Here is a 20,457-nt window from a genome sequence, read left to right on the forward strand (position 1 = left end):
ACGATTAAACAACGGTCAACAACAGTAAAAAACGGTCAAAAAGCTATAAAAAAAAGGCGGTCGAGGCTTTTACAACATTCGTTGAAATTTATGTTTATTTGCTTTTAACTTGAAATATTTATATTTGAAATGTTTACGTTTGAAATTTATTTGAAAAGTCACAATTCAAGGATTTTCCTTTTCGGTTTAAAGCATTAAGCATCCTTTGGAGATCTTCCAAGGAAGATTTTCCCAATCTTTTGGTTGTCCTTGAAAGAATTTATCTCGGATGATTTTTGTCAATTCCCATTCATCGTTGGGATAGAGATCACACATTTTTGCGAGCTCCAGCTGCAAGAGAATGTGATCTTTAGGCTAGGCACGAAAGCTGCATTGATTTGACTTCTTTGCTTCTGCTAAACTTTATCAATTCTCATTTTTCTTTGACGACAAGGAACGCTACCCCTGTGTAAAAGTACTACTCTATCTATCTTACTACTTGCTACTTAGCTAAGAGGATGGTAACATTGGTCAACACCCCTCTTGATCCCGTCTCAACCCCGTATTGACTGTTGCGACGCTCCAAAGTCCCGACCGTTTCGACCTGTCTCGCGTCTTTTACAATCTTGCTCCAATATACGCAATTTAGCAGGATTGTTCGTTTTGGACATGTTTTAAACCTAAGACCTCTTGGCTCAAGGCATTTTTTAAAGGCAAATTCACACACCCATCTAATACTAACACGAATATATACACCACGAAATGTCTTAAGCAGGACTCGAACTCTCAACCTCAAGGTTGTAAGGGTGACCTCGATACCGTCAAACCATTGGCTCTTTGGTTGACTCAGGGCCTTAATCACTAATCTTTCTTGCGGAAATTATATAGAGCATAATTAATCATAACCCTTACGGAGTGTAAATAAAATAAATTTTACTTTTTATATTTATTTTTATTTATTCGTATCCATTAAATATAAATAAATTCTGAAAAAATAATAATAAAAAATACTACGTATAAACATTTAGGGTAACAAATGTAACAAATGTACGGAGTAATAATATCGCGCTTGAAAAATACTGGTCAAAGATGACCGGTGGCGCCAGTCAACGGTTGATAAACCACTCCATTTCTTCCTTATTGACAGTTTCTTTCATTCTTCATTCCATTCCATTCCATATATATTTTATCTTCGCTGCATATATACAAGTTTATATTTCTCTCTTTGTATATATCTGCCCTAATTGAGTTTTAAAGAACTCACGAGTTGCCGTTGTCCAATTACTAAATCAAAATTTAGGACCTGTATTCATTAGTTTTCATTCTCAATTGCCGAATAAGTTATTGTGATTCTGCAGTTTCCGAATCTTAATGGCGGTAATGTTTCCTTAATTTATAATTTATGTTTATATAATTGTTAATTGCGTTTTTTATGCTCAGTTTTGACTGGTTCTATAAAATGGTTTTGAATTGTGTTTATTATTTATGATGATAATGTTGAATCTTGTACCTTTCCTGGCGATAATTGATCTAAGTTTTTTTTTTTTTTTAAGTATTTAATATTTCATATGGTCAACAAAAGTCAATTGTTGACTTTGGTGTTGGTTCTGAGACTTGGAGCCTTGGAGATGATGTTAAACTGTTGTTGTGGAGAGTTTTTATAATTGATAGTATTGTTTGAAGCTAATATTAATGATTAGGAATTTTCTTTGAAATGGTAATTAGATTAGATTGTTATATGTATATGGAAATCCAGATGTTACTGTTGGAGTTGACTTTTGTTGACTACAATAGTTTTAGAAGATATGGTGTATGATCGAGCTGCTGTATGATTTATGTGAACGGAAAAATGCGAAATTATTACACATGTTTGAAGAAAGGTTTTGGCTAACTAGCAATAAATATAGTCAAATCTTGACCTACAATACTCCTACTGTGAATAGGAAAATATTACATTTCAATGTTAGTTTAAGTACTTGTGATTATGCATTATGCATTTGAGAGAGCTACCAGGATGTGTGTTTAATCTGATTATTGTTACTTGATGTTACAATAATTAGTCTTCTACTGTAATTAATCAGTAATATGAGTCACATAATGTCCATTTAAAAGTGACAATTAGTTTAAGTTCACATCCTTTGCCTTAATTAGTCATTAAGTTACATACAAAAAATGGACTAACTTTACTAGTTGTTATATTACATTATGGGTCCACTTGCATATACCAAGTTACTAACCATGGTTAACTTTACATTGCAGCGTCCAACTGTACCAAAATTCGGCAACTGGGAAAGTGAAGATAACGTTCCTTATACAGTTTACTTTGAAAAGGCCCGTAAAGGTAAAACTGGTGGCAAAATGATCAACCCAAACGACCCACAAGAGAATCCCGAAATGTTTGCCGACATTAAAACTCCACCACGAGCTGCACCCGTCCCAAAGTCCAGACCCTACACAGAACCAGAAGAACCTGTTCGTAGGCAGACGGTTCGACCCAGTCATGACCGACGAGTAAGCCGTGAAGAAAGTGAGTATGCACCATCTAATGATAACACGGGCCGAAGAACTAGTGGCTCAGCCCATCAACGTGGCGGTCAAGGGGCGGGGACAGGGCGGCAGGGGCGGAATAGTATGGGATCGGACCATAGTTTTGATAAGTCACCGCTTCATCCACATTATCAGGGAAGGGTTACACCGAAGGGTAGTGCGTCTCCTGCTTGGGAAGGAAAGAATTCTTATGATAGTAGCCATGGTACACCTGGAAGATCAAGAATGAAACCGGCTCAATCTGTAAGCTTTTTGTTCCACAACTTTTTTTATGGTCAATACTAACATCATAAAAATCTTCTATTAATTGAAATTCATAATGTGTTGAAGTTACCAGTTCGTTTGAGTATAGAAGTCAAATGTAAGATGTTAGTTTGGAACAGAAATGGAGTTCTGAACTTTAACTTATAGTTATGGAGAAGATGAATCCACAAGTTTTTTGATATACAGTTTGACTATTGAGATAAATTTTAAATATTCCAATAATATAAGTTCACGAATGTATTGTACTATATCAAGTTTGAAATAATTTTTCCATTATGGAGTATTTGCATTTAAGCTGAATGCAACAGTCAGTTTTTTAGTTAAATAACAATTTCATTAAGCAATTTGAAGTCAAAATCTAGTAAGTTTGACTTCAGAAGTCAAAGTTTACTGGTTAGTTGGATTTTGAAAAAAGTTGAGTTTCATTTGTACTACCTGCAACATGCATATACCAATTTTTACTTATAAATTTACAGAAAAAGATGGATCCTTGAAAAAAAATTGTTACTTTGAATTTTGAGGTCAACGCTAGGTATTCGGGTAAACAAAAAGTTAACAACAACAGTTTTACAATATGATGTCTTTGCTATAAAGTTAAATGTAACAATCAGTTTCTCTATTAAATAAACAAATTTGTTTCACTTGTACCTGCATTCTGCATATAAATAGTTTTCTTGTTACATTTTATGAAAAATGATATTTGATAAATTCATATTTTGAAGTAAGCACTAAACACTCAACGTAACAAAAATGTACAAAACAGTAGTAGTATATAACTATTTCGTGCAACATATGAGTGGATGCTACTAATATCTTTTAATTGCTTTTCCCTTTAATTTTTAACCATCACCTAATACTAACACTTACGAATGTGCCCTGATCAGCCTGATAGAGGAGCCGCCGTTCCTAGGTTTGGGGAGTGGGATAATAATCCTTCATCAGCTGAAAACTATACTCATATTTTCAACAAGGTACGCGAGGAACGTGCAACCGGATCACCCATGGTATCTGGTTCAGATGCAAGACCAAATTACAACAATCAACGTAACCAAGAACCCAAAAGCAAGGTATGATCCGTTTTTGATCTTCTAGATTATCAAATATATATAAACTAAACACATTTCAACTTGAGTATTATCAGGCTTTAAGTTCCACTTATAACTCACGTGCCTTTTTTTTAAGGCAAACACACACCCATTATACAAATATTTATAATAATCCACGAAATATGTCTAGAACAGCCTAACAGGACGTGAAATCTCAACCTCTTGGTTGAAAAGGCAATCACGATACTGCCAGGCCAATGACCCTTTGGTCATGTGCCTATATTAGTCTAGAGACTTTTTTAAGAAAAAGAATATTACTTGTTGTAACACATTTTAAAAAGCTATTTTTCAAAATGATTTTACAATGAATATCTACCTATATAACTTCTCACTTCTCCCATACACCACTCATGTGGTATTGGGTTTTGTTGTTGTATACCTCTATTGACGATAAAAACACTCATTATTTTTGGTTTCTTGGTACCAGTGTTTTTGCTTTCCATGGTAAATGTATATGAAGATTTTTGAAGATTTGTGAATTGCTGTAAAGGGCTCTGTAGATTCAGAGTTAGTTTATTATATGCATACATTTTCTTCCATATTTGTAATGTGTGATTTTGTTTTTTTTGTTTTTTTGTTGCAATTCTGGTTTACAACATGACAATTTGATGATTGACTTTGACTTTATGTATCTGGTTGTATCATGACCAGTCCTTATTCTTTCATATAACAATTAGCAATGGCTATGCATAATATTGATGCCAATTTATCGTCTTAACTTCACAGGAAAGGTATAGTAGTATTATAACTAATCGAACATATCGTAAATAGTTTAATGATTAATTATGATACAACATTACCTAACTCTTCGAAACGAAAATGTTAGATGTAGACAAAGAAACTGCTTTCGGAAATGTTTGGACAAACAAATTTACGATATGATAATTATGGTCCAATGTTTTTAGCATTTCGGAAACCAATAGGTTGTGTCATCACAATTAAGAAAAAGGTTTTTTGGTTTCATAAAAAGAACTACAAAGTCCTCTTTAAAGATGCCAACTTTTGACTATTAAAACAATACTTGTAAAGTAAGATTCATAACTACACATGATGACCTAAGCACGTTGATTGACAATCTAGAAGAATATAAACTAATGGAGGTTGTACGACTTTGAAAAACTATTTTCAAGCTCTAGAAACGATTAAACGCTTAGAAAAAAGTCTTGTTTGACTAGAAAGTCCTACATTGTACAAACACTTTCAAAAGAAGTCATCGACAGAGGGTTTATTTTCTGATATTTTTTTTAAATTTTATATTTTCTCAGAATTGAAAAATATTCGCCTCAGTCCCGAAGTTTTTAATTGGATAGTAATTTGTTTGATTGATTAATGATGATTGATAGCTTCATTTCTAGAAGTATAAACATTTATCATCGATTCGTTCATTGAGTAGATTAGACGGGGTTGGTTGATTTACCGTTAGGAGGAAGTGCCTATACATGGATAAATAAGGCCTATTGGTGACACGTCATCAACGTTTTTAAATAAACTTAAATCTTTGAAAATGCCATTTAATCATGGCATAAGCAATCAGTGGCTACGGACCAATCCAAAATGGCTGATATCTCACATACTCCTAATGATATAAAAGTCGAGATAGATGATGACCTTCTCTCGCCTTAATGATATGGATATTGCTCGTAATCTCGAGAGTTTTATCATTAAGGCGAGAACACAATCATATTATGGATATGCTCAAGAACACAATCATTCTAATATAATTATAGAACTTAATGATACGGATATTGCCGAGAAATCTCGATGAACACAAAGTTCTATTTCACTATCCTCAAAAAAATAAAATAAAATAAAATAAAATAAAATAAATAAATAAAAAGCGCCACAATTTTTTCAACGTGTAATGTGTACCAGTGAGTGGGTAAGTAATCCCACTGTGATTAAAAAATCACCTTGCTGGATTAGTTCAAGCAGAATTTCAATTAGGTGAAAACAATGTGGTTTTTAGCCCTATCAGTAATGCTTGCTCCTTATCAGTTAGGGATAAGGATATGCTTGAAGATTTGTTTACTGTGGTGAAAGTTAAAATCGTGGTTTACGACCATGGAAAAAATTGCGGTTTACGACCATGGAAACGATAATCTCGGGGCCCGATAGCTTCCCTTTTTTCTTTATCAAGAGGTATTGGTACTTATTAAAATCCGACATTTTGCCTTTTTATCCAGTTTCATGTACACAGGCTCATTTCAAAGGTGAAAACATCAAGTCGATTCCAAAGGTTGATAGTCCAACTGTAGCGACCCCGACAAATCGTCAAATGACGGCGTCATCTACGTATGGTCCCATTACATGGTCGTAAGTCTTTATAACGAAGTTTGACCGAAAAATATGTCGCATTCATTTCATAAATAAGGATGTTTCAAAGTTTACAAAAGTAGTTTCCATAACAAGTACATAACAATGTTTAAAGTTTGTATGAAACACGTGCGACACAATTAAAAATAGTCAAAAAGACGCTCCACGTATGCAAGTATACTCGACATCCAATGCAAGTATCAAAAAGTATGAGCGGAAGCATATATCACCTAAGTTCAAGGACCTGAGAAAAACATAGAGAATCTGTCAACGAAAACGTTGGTGAAATCATAGGTTTAAATAAGTAAGTGAGTAAAAGTAAGTTGAACCACAAGATTTGCAACATCGATAAAGTCATAGTACATTCTAAAAGTTAATATTCACGAGCACTCAATTATCAAAGCTTAACATTCCGTCCGTTGAACCCCGTAATAATAGTGTTAGAACATACACTGTTTCCCGAAAATATATTTCACCCGTAGACGGTAGCGAACCGTCCGAAGTGAGGGTTTGTCAAACCCATATGGCCATATAACATAAGTTCTCGCTTACACCATCTGATGTAACTAATGATAATCGAATTGAAGATTTGTGTTCAAACTCGTATGTAGAATGTTTGTTTTCCCTGTACTTGTGTTCACGTAGTTTAAAAGAACGTTTATGTTTTCTCATCCCAAAAGTAAGTTCAAAAAGAGTAAAAGTGGGACTATGATCTCACCTTGTATGCACGAATCAAAAAGTACTTCGACAAGTAACGTGTGCAAAGAACAATGCTAATCTTGACCTAAACAAATAGGTTGTATCAATAACGATAGTCACGAAGGGTCAAAGATGTTCAATTAGTCCTATGGCTCAATACGACTCGATTATATTAACATGTGAATCAACTAGTCAAGTTTCATGCAAGTTACAAGTAAATAATCATGCTAGAAAGGTTGCATAAGTATTTGGTTAAGTTTGACAAAAAGTCAAACTTGGTCGGGTCAAAGTCAACGGAAAAGTCAACATGTTCGGGTCGGGTCTCGGACAAATTTTCTATGCTAGTTATTCATATATAAGCATGTTAAAACAAGTTGCAAGTGAATTGGAGGTCTAGAACATCCCAAACATTTTTCGTCAAATGACAACCCAAACAGCCAGTTTTAGTACAATGGGACGGCGTCCCAAATGGCTAGACGGCGTCCCAAAATGAAGGGTGGGACGGCGTCCTGATATCCTAGACGGCGTCCAGGTTCAAAAGGTGGGACGGCGTCCCCAGTATCTGGACGGCGTCCTGATCGGTTTCCAGGCCCTGTTTGCTGTATTTCCTAAGTGCACGAACCAAATATCAAACTAACCTAATTTATGACCCGGAAACACTTAGAACATGTATCATATATCATCGGGAAGGTAAATTGACGAGGAAAACACCTAGACACATTTCATCAAGCAATCCAACACTTACAACAACCAAAAACCGTATTAAACATTCATAATCAAAGTTTCAAGTTCTAAAACGCATTTCATGATTCGGGAAACCAATTTACATGTATGATATGCGGTTTCGAAGATAATCAAACACACATTGCAACCAAACTCTTATCTACAATATTTCATAGCATTTGGTGCATCAAAGTTCATATAAAGTTTATCAAACCCTAGTCAAGCATCACAAAAACAATAATCATGTTAATGAAGTTTCTTTAATCAACCTATACATCAACATGAAGCTAATGATGCTAGTAACACTTTTAAAACATGCACTTTAACAATCTAACGACATTTGATCATCCAAAATCAAGGATTTAGCAAGCAATTTTCATAATGAACTAGTTACACCAAAAACAACAAATCGAGCATACAAATTACATACACGACATCACAATGAGCCATAGACACTAATTAACATACTTTTAAGTCAAGAACACGAATTTAAAGAAATTTAGTGTTTTAGAAATGTTACCCAAAAGTGATGAAGTTGGTATCAAATCGAAGAGGATGAAGAGAGGATCACGAATATGTATTTTGTTTTGTTGCTAGCTCCTTATTCCGGATTTAGATGATGAATTTGTGTTTGAATGTTGAGAGGATTTGAAAGTAGTAAAAAGAGGAAGAGGAGGTGAAATGAATGGATGAAAAGGGGTTGACTCTTTGACCTAGTCAAATGTTTCAACCTTTGGCAAGTTTGGTCCCTCAACTTTAAACCGGGTGCGGGAATTACCTAAACGAGATAATTCAACGCATATTAACGGGATGTGTTATAAACATATAACGGAACTTAAATAGTTAAACGGAAAAAGGCGGGATGTTACATTACCTACACCTTAAAAGAAATTTCGTCCCGAAATTTAGGTAGGCGTAGTAGTCGTTGTTTCTTCCTCGGAATCTGACGTTTCCGGGACCGGGAATAGATGAGGGTGTTTCTGTAACGACCCGGAAATTTCCGACCAAATTTGAACTCTAATCTTTATATGATTCCGACACGATAAGCAAAAACCCTAATGTTAAGTCTAGAAAGTTTGAAATCTATATCTGGATAATTAGATACCCTTTGACCAAGCCTGACGATTCACGAACAATTATTTAAATGTATATTTTAAATCTATTTGTTTCATTATAAAATTAAAATAATTACCAATGTAATAAAATTTGATAAAACATAATTATAGATATTGTAATTTAAAAATATATGTATATGAATTCTATATGTAGATATTATATATATATATATATATATATATATATATATATATATATATATATAATTTATGAATATTAAATATTAAATATATTATTATAATAGTAAACATTACAAAGTTTATAATATGTAAAGTTAATATATTAAATTTGTTACAAGTTGAAATATAATTGCTATAGTAATATTATTCTTTACCTCTAATAAAAATATCAACAGTTATATTATTATAAAGACGTAACTCATAAATAAGGAAATTTATATAAACTGATATACTATTATTATTTACATTATTATTATTTCTTTTGCTAGTATCATGATTATTATCAACAATAACATTATTATTAGTATTAATATTATTATCATTATTTGGTAATATAAGACTTATTAAAATTACCATCTTTAATGCTTACCATTTAAAAAAAAATTTATTAATTTTTTTTTTTTATCAAGAGTATAATTTTTATCTCATTAAAATTTGGAAATTTATCTAAAAATATTTTTAATCTAAAATTATAATTAATGTATTTATAAATTATTAATAATAAATATAAAGATAAATTAAAAAAAAAAAAAAACCTAGAATATATATATCAATATCAGTTTGGTAACTGTCTTTGTCATAATATTTGGCCCGTGATACCTGATCAAAATATCGACCTTACAATTCGCAATTCATTTTTTTTTTATATATATATCAAACGTGTATATGTGTTTGAATAAGAGGTTATATATTTTTTTTATTCAACGACACCTCTGTTTCTTCTATTTTTTCCCAATACTTCGAATTTGATATTAAACTCAAAAAGTAACGATGCAAAGATGTTAGTAGTCGTGCATATAAACTTTCTGCAGAGCTTCAAATCTTAAGTTTTTATATTGAATTCAAATTTTGAAGTTAAACGTATTATTTCAACAAGACAACCGAAGCTTAATTGATCAAATTCGAACATGTTAAGATGTTTTAGGTTCAATTGATAATACACGAGTATTATAGTAGTGATTGGAAGCATGTTTCATGAAGAAATCATAGGTTAAAACCCTTTAGATTGAAAGTTTGATTTTAGGTTCAATCTTGGAAAAATAAACTATGATAGTCAATTTAATTGATTTAAGGAAGCTGTTAGAATCGAAATAATACATAGATAATATTGATCGATGTCTAAGATTTATGTTTCATTCGAGATGGGGATCAAAGGTTTGATAAGTTTGGTGTTCATGGTTGTCTCAGGTCGATCACAGGGATAAAGAGGAAGAAGGTTACATAGTTTAGGTTAGATAAACTGATGTCGGGTTTTAAAACAGAAAAGAAGCAACGGATCATTGGTTAGGAGTGGTTACGTTTAACTGAGTGGTCCTGGGTTCGAAACTTTGCTAAGGCGATTACATTTTTTTTTACAATAAAAGCTGGGCTTGGGCCGTTATCAGAATTAGAGGTGTTGGGCCGAAGATCAAGCTGGGCCGGTTGTTGTTATCATATTAGTTAGGCCAAAAGCAAAAGACGGGTTAAATAAAATTGGATATAGACATTAAACAGAAAAAGAGCAACAGCTCAGATGGTTGGTCGTATGGAGGGTTAGCGGGAGGTCATGGGTTCGACTCCCGGCTTGGTCACTCTATTCTCTTTTTAGCATTTTAAGGTAGTTTTGTTGAAACTATTATTACTATTAATATTATTCTTATTATCACTAGTACTAAAATGGATATTATTAATTATAATTATTATTGTTATTACTACTACAATTATTATTTCCAAAACTATTATTATTATCATTATCATCATTAAAATCTAATGATTTTCATTATCAAGGATAATTATAAATAAAACTAGTATTATTATTATTATTATTGTTATTATTATTCTTATTATTATCATTAGTATCATTTGTAGTAAAAACTATCGTTCTCATAGAAAGTACCATTTTTAATATTATTATTATCTTTATTATAAAATTTATCATTTTCATTAAAATCATTATTTTTACTATCATTATTATTTTGACATTAATATCACTAATAACATGTAACTACATGTGTTAATATATATATATTTGTTCGATTACAACATGAGTGTTAATATATACATAAATGATATAGGTTCGTGAATCAGAGGCCAACCTTATACGTGTTCTGTGATGTTATATGTATTTTTACTACAAAATACATTAGGTGAGTATATAGTCCCACTTTTAAACTCTAAATATTTCGGGATGAGAATACATGTATTTTATGTTTTACGATATGGACACAAGTAACTGAAAAATATATTCTACGTTGAGTTGTACCACTGGCATACTTCCCTGTAGCTTGGTAACTAATATTTACAGCGGTATTGTAAACGCGAATCCTGTTGATAGATCTATCGGGCCTGACAACCCCAACCGGACTGGACGACCAGTATTCAACGGTTGCACAGTACTTCGTTTCGTGACTACACTTGGTACGGTGTAGTAAGATTTCATAATAAAGGGAATATGCGACGTGATTAAATGTTAAGTATGGTTACCAAGTGCTCAACCACTTAGAATGTTTTTATTAAAATGTTTACATATGAAATCTTGTGGTCCATAGTTATTACGCTGCTAGCATCAAACCTATATATCTCACCAACCTTATGTTGACTTTTTAAAGCATGTTTATTCTCAGGTACGAATTAAGTCTTCCGCAGTGCATTAGCTCATACTAAGGACCTTATTTGGAGTCGATCATCGCAATGGAACCAGATATTGATGATTCCGTCCAGGGGGACTTGGACGGGGTTTGACAGAATGGTATCAGAGCGGTGGTCATAGTGAACCAGGTCTCCCATTAGTGTGTCTGACTAATAGTTGTTAGGATACATTAGTGAGTCTGGACTTTGACCGTGTCTACATGTCAACAAGTTTTGCTTATCATTTCTAGTCGGAAACCATCTGCTTATCATCCTTATGGAATTGCCTGCTTATCATTCATAAGTATAGACACGTCTTACTGCATTTACTGCACTGATAGTGTATAGACAAAATTCATATCCTAGCGCATCTGTAGACTTGCTTGTCATATGCCGTAAGTTCCTCGGTAGGCTATGAAATCTTTAGTATTACATATAGATATTCTATGAAGTTAAAATATCATCCGATATCTGAAAATCATTTCACATCGAAGATCCCTCCCAATCACCAAACTGCTCACTTGGCGATGAACCTGAAGCACTTACCGGCGAACCTGTTCGAGAAACCTTTTTCTTTGTCATTTCTAGATTATCTCGTCACGATTATATACTATCCCATATTTCGAATCTTATTCATCTGCTCGTTTCAATCGTCAATCATCTCGACATAATATAAGAAGTTAACGAACTACGTGCTCGAGTAATGGCTTTGGAAAATCTGGTGCGGAGGTTACAAACACCAGCAGCAGCACCAGCAGCATAAACCGTATCACCATCATCAACGCCGACAATACCCTTATCACACCAACCACAATCACGTCATAAATCTCAACGTCACGATCTGTACCTCGGATATCAACATCATATGCCTCAATATCATGATCTGTACTTCAAGCATAATCTTCGTTCTATATATCGTTCTACATCGATTACCTTCGCTTTACGTAACGTTTTACCTCATATATCTTCCTTCGACATGGTGATTATGAAATCTCTAATGTTTTAGAGATCATGTAATCCAGAATTAACGATAAAACAAATGAGTTTAATACCTTATTGACTCATTAAATCCAAGATTACATCCGACGAAAATATATATGCAAGTATATTTTCATAAAGATTGTAATTAAAAATTCTCTCGTACAAACTGTTAATGATGAAAATATTTTAACGGGTGGGTAGTACCCGAGAAATATTTGGATTTCACATTAATAAGTTACACTATTCATTTTTCGAATCTGATTCAACGGTCATTTGCTATCCTACTTGCAATCACCGATATACGTATCCGTTCATTCCAGATTAATCATTTCCATTCAAATTTCATATTTGGATTTTGACCTATCAGAATCCAACAAGTGGCATAACGAAGAAAACATTGGATATAATAAAATTTGTTAGAAACAAACGAATTAACTAATTGAAATTTTGTTAAGATTCCACGCTAACTGTTCCTAGCTAACTGTTCCCAGCTAACATTTAATTTATCGCAATTTACATTCTCGCAATTTTATTTATTGTCATTTAATTTCTGTTATTTACTTTTACGCACTTTAAATAACGGGACACGTATACAAGGTTTCGATTTATCATATTGACCCATCTATATATATATTTCGGAACAACCATAGACACTCTATATGTGAAGGTGGGAGTTGGCTATACAGGGTCGGAGTTGATTCCAAAATATATATATACTTTGAGTTGTGATCAACACTGAGACCGGTACATGGGTCACGATACGTATTATTTAATTCGAATATTATATACTAAATTATATATTGAATTGTTGAACCATTGGACCATTGGACAATCGGACTAATAGACTGCTAACTATAGACAAGTAAAATGAATTAAAATATTGATTATAACATATGAAACTAAACTAATCTTCAAGTTTGCCACTTGATTCTATCTTAAACCTCATTCGTATTTTAACGATTACAAATCGCATTCACAACTTTTCATGATCCTTGAAAACACCTCAATCGGAAATATGAACCAACCGCACTTCATCTACGGAAGAAAAGATTTGTGCACCGGAAAAACTTTCAAATCCAAATCAATAGTTTAACACATATTGTGTTGAATCCTTTGCCATTTATTAGTAAAAACAACCCTACAATTTCTTTTCAGGAAGCTAAGTTTGTCACAGCTCCACTTTGACTTCTCAGTGAGACTACTCCTATTATAATCTCGATATTTATACCTTGCCCTTTTGCCGTCGTGACCGAAGAACCTTTTATATTTCACAACATCATCAGCAGATGTACCAGCAACTCGTTATCTCTTTGGTGAAATCCGCAATCAGTATTTTGAAAATCTCGTAGAAATTCTCTTAGTTATACCAAAAACATCTATCCCTAAGAATTTCATACTCCGAATGTGAAGTCTTTAAAAAAAAAACATCCTGAACTGCGAAGTAGTTCATGGAATGCTGATGAAGCAGCAAAAACCATAAACGACTTTAACAGTCAAAAATTTGATGATAAAGTATAGTGTGTTGGTAAAGCTCAGAAAAATAGAAGGGGTTAGAATTGGAAAATGGATTGAGCAAAGTATGAAAGAGGATGTGGATAAATCACAAGAACTGAATCTGCTTTCAAAGAATCTAAACGATTCAGTACCTGCTGAAACCGTTAGTAAGAACCCTAATTCTTATTCTAAACCTTTCCAAAGGATATTCATCATCATCATCTTATCTTAGATATTATAAGATAGCTTCATAACTTCTGTTATACATATTCTCCATATTTCTGGAAATAATTTCACAACTATTCCTATCTGCGATCATTATTCTCTCCGTTACAATATAAAAGAAGTTGTGTTAGTTTCTAAATTCTGAAACCTTTGAGTTTAAAATAGGAATGTTTTGAAGTAGTGTTGGGAACTGATACATGAATTAGTATAATATAATGAAACTTGATCAACTTCATTATATTACATTAAGCCATGTTGAGATTTTAATGAAGCATGATGATTTACAGTACCATCATCATGTGTCATGTTACACGACTCCTACATCCTATCCAATTTTCAAACATATCGAGAACATATCTTCCTGATAGTTCTATCTTCTCTTCTGAATCCTGGTAATTTGACAAATCAAAATCGTGCCATTACCATTTCTATTTATGAACATTAGCTATGCTCATTCCAAATCTTATACCTAGGAATTCCGAACCATTACTCGCTTGACTCGAAGTCGGAAAGAGAAAACGAAAGCATGAAGCTTTGAAAAATAACGAAGAATATAAAGCTCGATAATAAACCCGGAACCACAAACAGTGTATATCGATGCATATGGCAATATAAAGACACGGGAGAACTAGAAACACTATAAACCCAAGGGTATAGTAGAAGTAAATAGATTCTTCAGGTGGTAGATGAAAGAGAAGAATGATAGATGTGAAAATTAAGAGTAAATCAAGGATCAGAATGGGATGGAGCATATTGGCGAATATTTTAAAGTAGGAATTAAGGAGAAAGAGTAGAAGATGTGGGATATGAAAATAAGGAAACAAAGAAGGTAATTTTATAGTAAAATATCCGACAGAGAAATCGAAACAGATTGCCGCATTAAATCAAAGAAGATCTTGATCGCTGAAGAATCAAATCATATTACGTAAGATTTTCTTTAAATCCCTTAAATTCTGGAAATCAATCCTAATCACATCATCGGTTAAAACAATTCCATATTCACTCAGTTCATTCTTTTGTGATAGCTTCACTCGTGCGCTTCACATGATCGAATTGTTTTATCCATATCTTCCAATAATGATAAAACTCTATTATTACCTCATATTCGTCATGAAAACATTCTTATTGTTATTTATGACAACCTCTACCAAATTTCGGGGACGAAATTTCTTTAACGGGTGGGTACTGTAACGACCCGGAAATTTCCGACCAAATTTGAACTCTAATCTTTATATGATTCCGACACGATAAGCAAAAACCCTAATGTTAAGTCTAGAAAATTTGAAATCTATATCTGGATAATTAGATACCCTTTGACCAAGCCTGACGATTCACGAACAATTATTTAAATGTATATTTTAAATCTATTTGTTTCATTATAAAATTAAAATAATTACCAATGTAATAAAATTTGATAAAACATAATTATAGATATTGTAATTTAAAAATATATGTATATGAATTCTATATGTAGATATTATTATATATATATATATATATATATAATTTATGAATATTAAATATTAAATATATTATTATAATAGTAAACATTACAAAGTTTATAATATGTAAAGTTAATATATTAAATTTGTTACAAGTTGAAATATAATTGCTATAGTAATATTATTCTTTACCTCTAATAAAAATATCAACAGTTATATTATTATAAAGACGTAACTCATAAATAAGGAAATTTATATAAACTGATATACTATTATTATTTACATTATTATTATTTCTTTTGCTAGTATCATGATTATTATCAACAATAACATTATTATTAGTATTAATATTATTATCATTATTTGGTAATATAAGACTTATTAAAATTACCATCTTTAATGCTTACCATTTAAAAAAAAAATTTATTAATTTTTTTTTTTATCAAGAGTATACTTTTTATCTCATTACTATTACTATTATGAATATTATTTATTAATATTCAATATAAAGTTTATGAATTCCATTGATTAAAAATTTGGAAATTTATCTAAAAATATTTTTAATCTAAAATTATAATTAATGTATTTATAAATTATTAATAATAAATATAAAGATAAATTAAAAAAAAAAACGCCTAGAATATATATATCAATATCAGTTTGGTAACTGTCTTTGTCATAATATTTGGCCCGTGATACCTGATCAAAATATCGACCTTACAATTCGCAATTCATTTTTTTTATATATATATCAAACGTGTATATGTGTTTGAATAAGAGGTTATATTTTTTTTTATTCAACGACACCTCTGTTTCTTCTATTTTTTCCCAATACTTCGAATTTGATATTAAACTCAAAAAGTAACGATGCAAAGATGTTAGTAGTCGTGCATATAAACTTTCTGCAGAGCTTCAAATCTTAAGTTTTTATATTGAATTCAAATTTTGAAGTTAAACGTATTATTTCAACAAGACAACCGAAGCTTAATTGATCAAATTCGAACATGTTAAGATGTTTTAGGTTCAATTGATAATACACGAGTATTATAGTAGTGATTGGAAGCATGTTTCATGAAGAAATCATAGGTTAAAACCCTTTAGATTGTAAGTTTGATTTTAGGTTCAATCTTGGAAAAATAAACTATGATAGTCAATTTAATTGATTTAAGGAAGCTGTTAGAATCGAAATAATACATAGATAATATTGATCGATGTCTAAGATTTATGTTTCATTCGAGATGGGCATCAAAGGTTTGATAAGTTTGGTGTTCATGGTTGTCTCAGGTCGATCACAGGGATAAAGAGGAAGAAGGTTACATAGTTTAGGTTAGATAAACTGATGTCGGGTTTTAAAACAGAAAAGAAGCAACGGATCATTGGTTAGGAGTGGTTGCGTTTAACTGAGTGGTCCTGGGTTCGAAACTTTGCTAAGGCGATTACATTTTTTTTTACAATAAAAGCTGGGCTTGGGCCGTTATCAGAATTAGAGGTGTTGGGCCGAAGATCAAGCTGGGCCGGTTGTTGTTATCATATTAGTTAGGCCAAAAGCAAAAGACGGGTTAAATAAAATTGGATATAGACATTAAACAGAAAAAGAGCAACAGCTCAGATGGTTGGTCGTATGGAGGGTTAGCGGGAGGTCATGGGTTCGACTCCCGGCTTGGTCACTCTATTCTCTTTTTAGCATTTTAAGGTAGTTTTGTTGAAACTATTATTACTATTAATATTATTCTTATTATCACTAGTACTAAAATGGATATTATTAATTATAATTATTATTGTTATTACTACTACAATTATTATTTCCAAAACTATTATTATTATCATTATCATCATTAAAATCTAATGATTTTCATTATCAAGGATAATTATAAATAAAACTAGTATTATTATTATTATTATTGATATTATTATTCTTATTATTATCATTAGTATCATTTGTAGTAAAAACTATCGTTCTCATAGAAAGTACCATTTTTAATATTATTATTATCTTTATTATAAAATTTATCATTTTCATTAAAATCATTATTTTTACTATCATTATTATTTTGACATTAATATCACTAATAACATGTAACTACATGTGTTAATATATATATATTTGTTCGATTACAACATGAGTGTTAATATATACATAAATGATATAGGTTCGTGAATCAGAGGCCAACCTTATACGTGTTCTGTGATGTTATATGTATTTTTACTACAAAATACATTAGGTGAGTATATAGTCCCACTTTTAAACTCTAAATATTTCGGGATGAGAATACATGTATTTTATGTTTTACGATATGGACACAAGTAACTGAAAAATATATTCTACGTTGAGTTGTACCACTGGCATACTTCTCTGTAGCTTGGTAACTAATATTTACAGCGGTATTGTAAACGCGAATCCTGTTGATAGATCTATCGGGCCTGACAACCCCAACCGGACTGGACGACCAGTATTCAACGGTTGCACAGTACTTCGTTTCGTGACTACACTTGGTACGGTGTAGTAAGATTTCATAATAAAGGGAATATGCGACGTGATTAAATGTTAAGTATGGTTACCAAGTGCTCAACCACTTAGAATATTTTTATTAAAATGTTTACATATGAAATCTTGTGGTCCATAGTTATTACGCTGCTAGCATCAAACCTATATATCTCACCAACCTTATGTTGACTTTTTAAAGCATGTTTATTCTCAGGTACGAATTAAGTCTTCCGCAGTGCATTAGCTCATACTAAGGACCTTATTTGGAGTCGATCATCGCAATGGAACCAGATATTGATGATTCCGTCCAGGGGGACTTGGACGGGGTTTGACAGTTTCTTTCGCATTTGATCTTCTCTTTCCCAAGTAAACTCGGGTCCCCTTTTGGCGTTCCATCGGACCTTAACAATCGGGATCCGGCTTTGTTTTAATTCCTTCTCGACGTAGTCCACAATTTCAACCGGTTCCTCCACAAAATGGAGTTTGTCATTAATAGTAAGTTCCTCGAGAGGGACGATGATATCGGGCTCGGCGAGACACTTCTTCAAGTTAGATACATGAAAAGTAGGATGGACGGAGCTTAGTTGAGGCGGAAGGTTTAAACGATAAGCAACGGTTCCGATACGCTCTAAGATTTCGAAAGGACCAACGTACCGCGGATTTAGTTTCCCACGTTTCCCAAAACGGATGACACCTTTCCAAGGTGCGACTTTTAACATGACGCGGTCACCGACTTGAAATTCGAGGTCTTTGCGTCTTTTGTCGGTATAGCATTTTTGACGACTCCGGGCCGTCCGAAGCCTATCTCGGATTTGAAGAATCTTTTCGGTCGTTTCGTGAATGAGTTCGGGCCCGGAAATTTGCACGTCACCCACTTCGGCCCAACAAAGATGAGAGCGACATTTTCGACCATATAACGCTTCAAAAGGTGCGGCCTTAATACTCGCATGATAACTATTATTGTAAGAGAATTCGGCGAGAGGTAAGTGATTGTCCCAAGCTTTTCCAAAATCAACAACGCAGGCTCGTAACATATCCTCTAAGGTTTGTATTGTACGTTCACTTTGCCCATCGGTTTGGGGATGATATGCGGTGCTCATGTCCAAACGCGTTCCCAACGCTTCTTGTAACGTACGCCAAAATCTAGAAACGAAACAACCATCTCGGTCGGAGATAATCGATAACGGTACTCCGTGTCGGGCTACAATCTCTTTAATGTAAAGTCGTGCAAGTTTCTCCATTTTGTCGGTTTCTTTCATGGCGAGAAAGTGCGCGGATTTGGTGAGACGGTCAACAATGACCCAAATTGTATCATAACCGCCTGACGTTTTCGGTAGTTTGGTGATAAAATCCATCGTGATCCTTTCCCACTTCCATTGTGGGATCTCGGGTTGTTGAAGTAACCCGGACGGTCTTTGGTGTTCAGCTTTGACTTTAGCGCAAGTCAAACAATTGGCGACGTATCTAGCAACCTCCTTTTTGATGTTCGGCCACCAATATTGTTCCTTAAGGTCATGGTACATCTTATTGGCGCCGGGATGAATCGAGTATCGCGATTTGTGGGCTTCGTCTAGGATGAGGTTTCGTAGATCGCCATATCTAGGCACCCAAATTTTTCCGGCGTAATATCGAAGTCCGGTCTCCCTAACTTCGAATCGGGAGACGAGAATGTTTAAAAGTTCGCGTGCGATGTTGTTGTCCTTAAGAGCTTCATCTTGGGCTACCCGAATTTGGCTATTAAGGTTGGAGTGGATGGTGATATTCAAAGCTCGGACACGAAGAGGCACCGCTCTTTCCTTTCGACTTAAGGCATCGGCCACTACATTTGCCTTCCCGGGGTGGTAACGAAGCTCGCAATTATAATCGTTCAAGGTCTCAATCCACCTTCGTTGTCTCATGTTTAGTTGCTTTTGATCGAAGATATGTTGGAGACTTTTGTGATCGGTAAAGATAGTACTCTTGGTACCAAGAAGATGATGTCTCCATAGCTTAAGTGCAAAGATGACGGCACCGAGTTCAAGATCATGTGTCGTGTAGTTTCGTTCGTGAACCTTGAGTTGTCGAGAGGCATAAGCAATGACTTTCTTTCGTTGCATTAGTACACACCCATAACCGTTTTTCAAGGCATCACAATATACAACAAAATCATCATTGCCTTCGGGAAGTGACAAGATAGGAGCGGTGGTTAGTTTAGTTTTCAAGATTTGGAAAGCGGTTTCTTGTTCGGATGTCCAAACGAATTTTCGTTCCTTGTGAGTTAACGCGGTTAAAGGACGAGCGATTAGGGAGAAATCCTT

The 20,457-nt window shown here is 33.3% G+C and overlaps 1 protein-coding gene across 1 annotated transcript; it reads left to right on the forward strand.

The window, feature by feature from the left end:
- Positions 1–1,138: 1,138 nt before the first annotated feature.
- LOC139871620 (RPM1-interacting protein 4) lies at positions 1,139–4,452 on the forward strand. The gene is made up of 4 exons (XM_071859339.1): positions 1,139–1,356; positions 2,239–2,769; positions 3,675–3,857; positions 4,324–4,452. Exons 1-4 carry the CDS (start codon positions 1,351–1,353, stop codon positions 4,342–4,344), a joined length of 741 nt encoding a protein of 246 aa, XP_071715440.1. The 5' UTR covers positions 1,139–1,350; the 3' UTR covers positions 4,345–4,452.
- Positions 4,453–20,457: the final 16,005 nt, after the last annotated feature.

This window comes from Rutidosis leptorrhynchoides, chromosome 10, assembly GCF_046630445.1.
Source record: "Rutidosis leptorrhynchoides isolate AG116_Rl617_1_P2 chromosome 10, CSIRO_AGI_Rlap_v1, whole genome shotgun sequence".
Classification (NCBI taxonomy): Eukaryota; Viridiplantae; Streptophyta; class Magnoliopsida; order Asterales; family Asteraceae; genus Rutidosis; species Rutidosis leptorrhynchoides.

Coding starts and splice junctions, on each gene's coding strand:
- LOC139871620 (XM_071859339.1), top strand. Junction 2,770..3,674: donor GAATGAAACCGGCTCAATCT/GTAAGCTTTTTG, acceptor TGCCCTGATCAG/CCTGATAGAGGAGCCGCCGT. Junction 3,858..4,323: donor ACCAAGAACCCAAAAGCAAG/GTATGATCCGTT, acceptor TCTTGGTACCAG/TGTTTTTGCTTTCCATGGTA.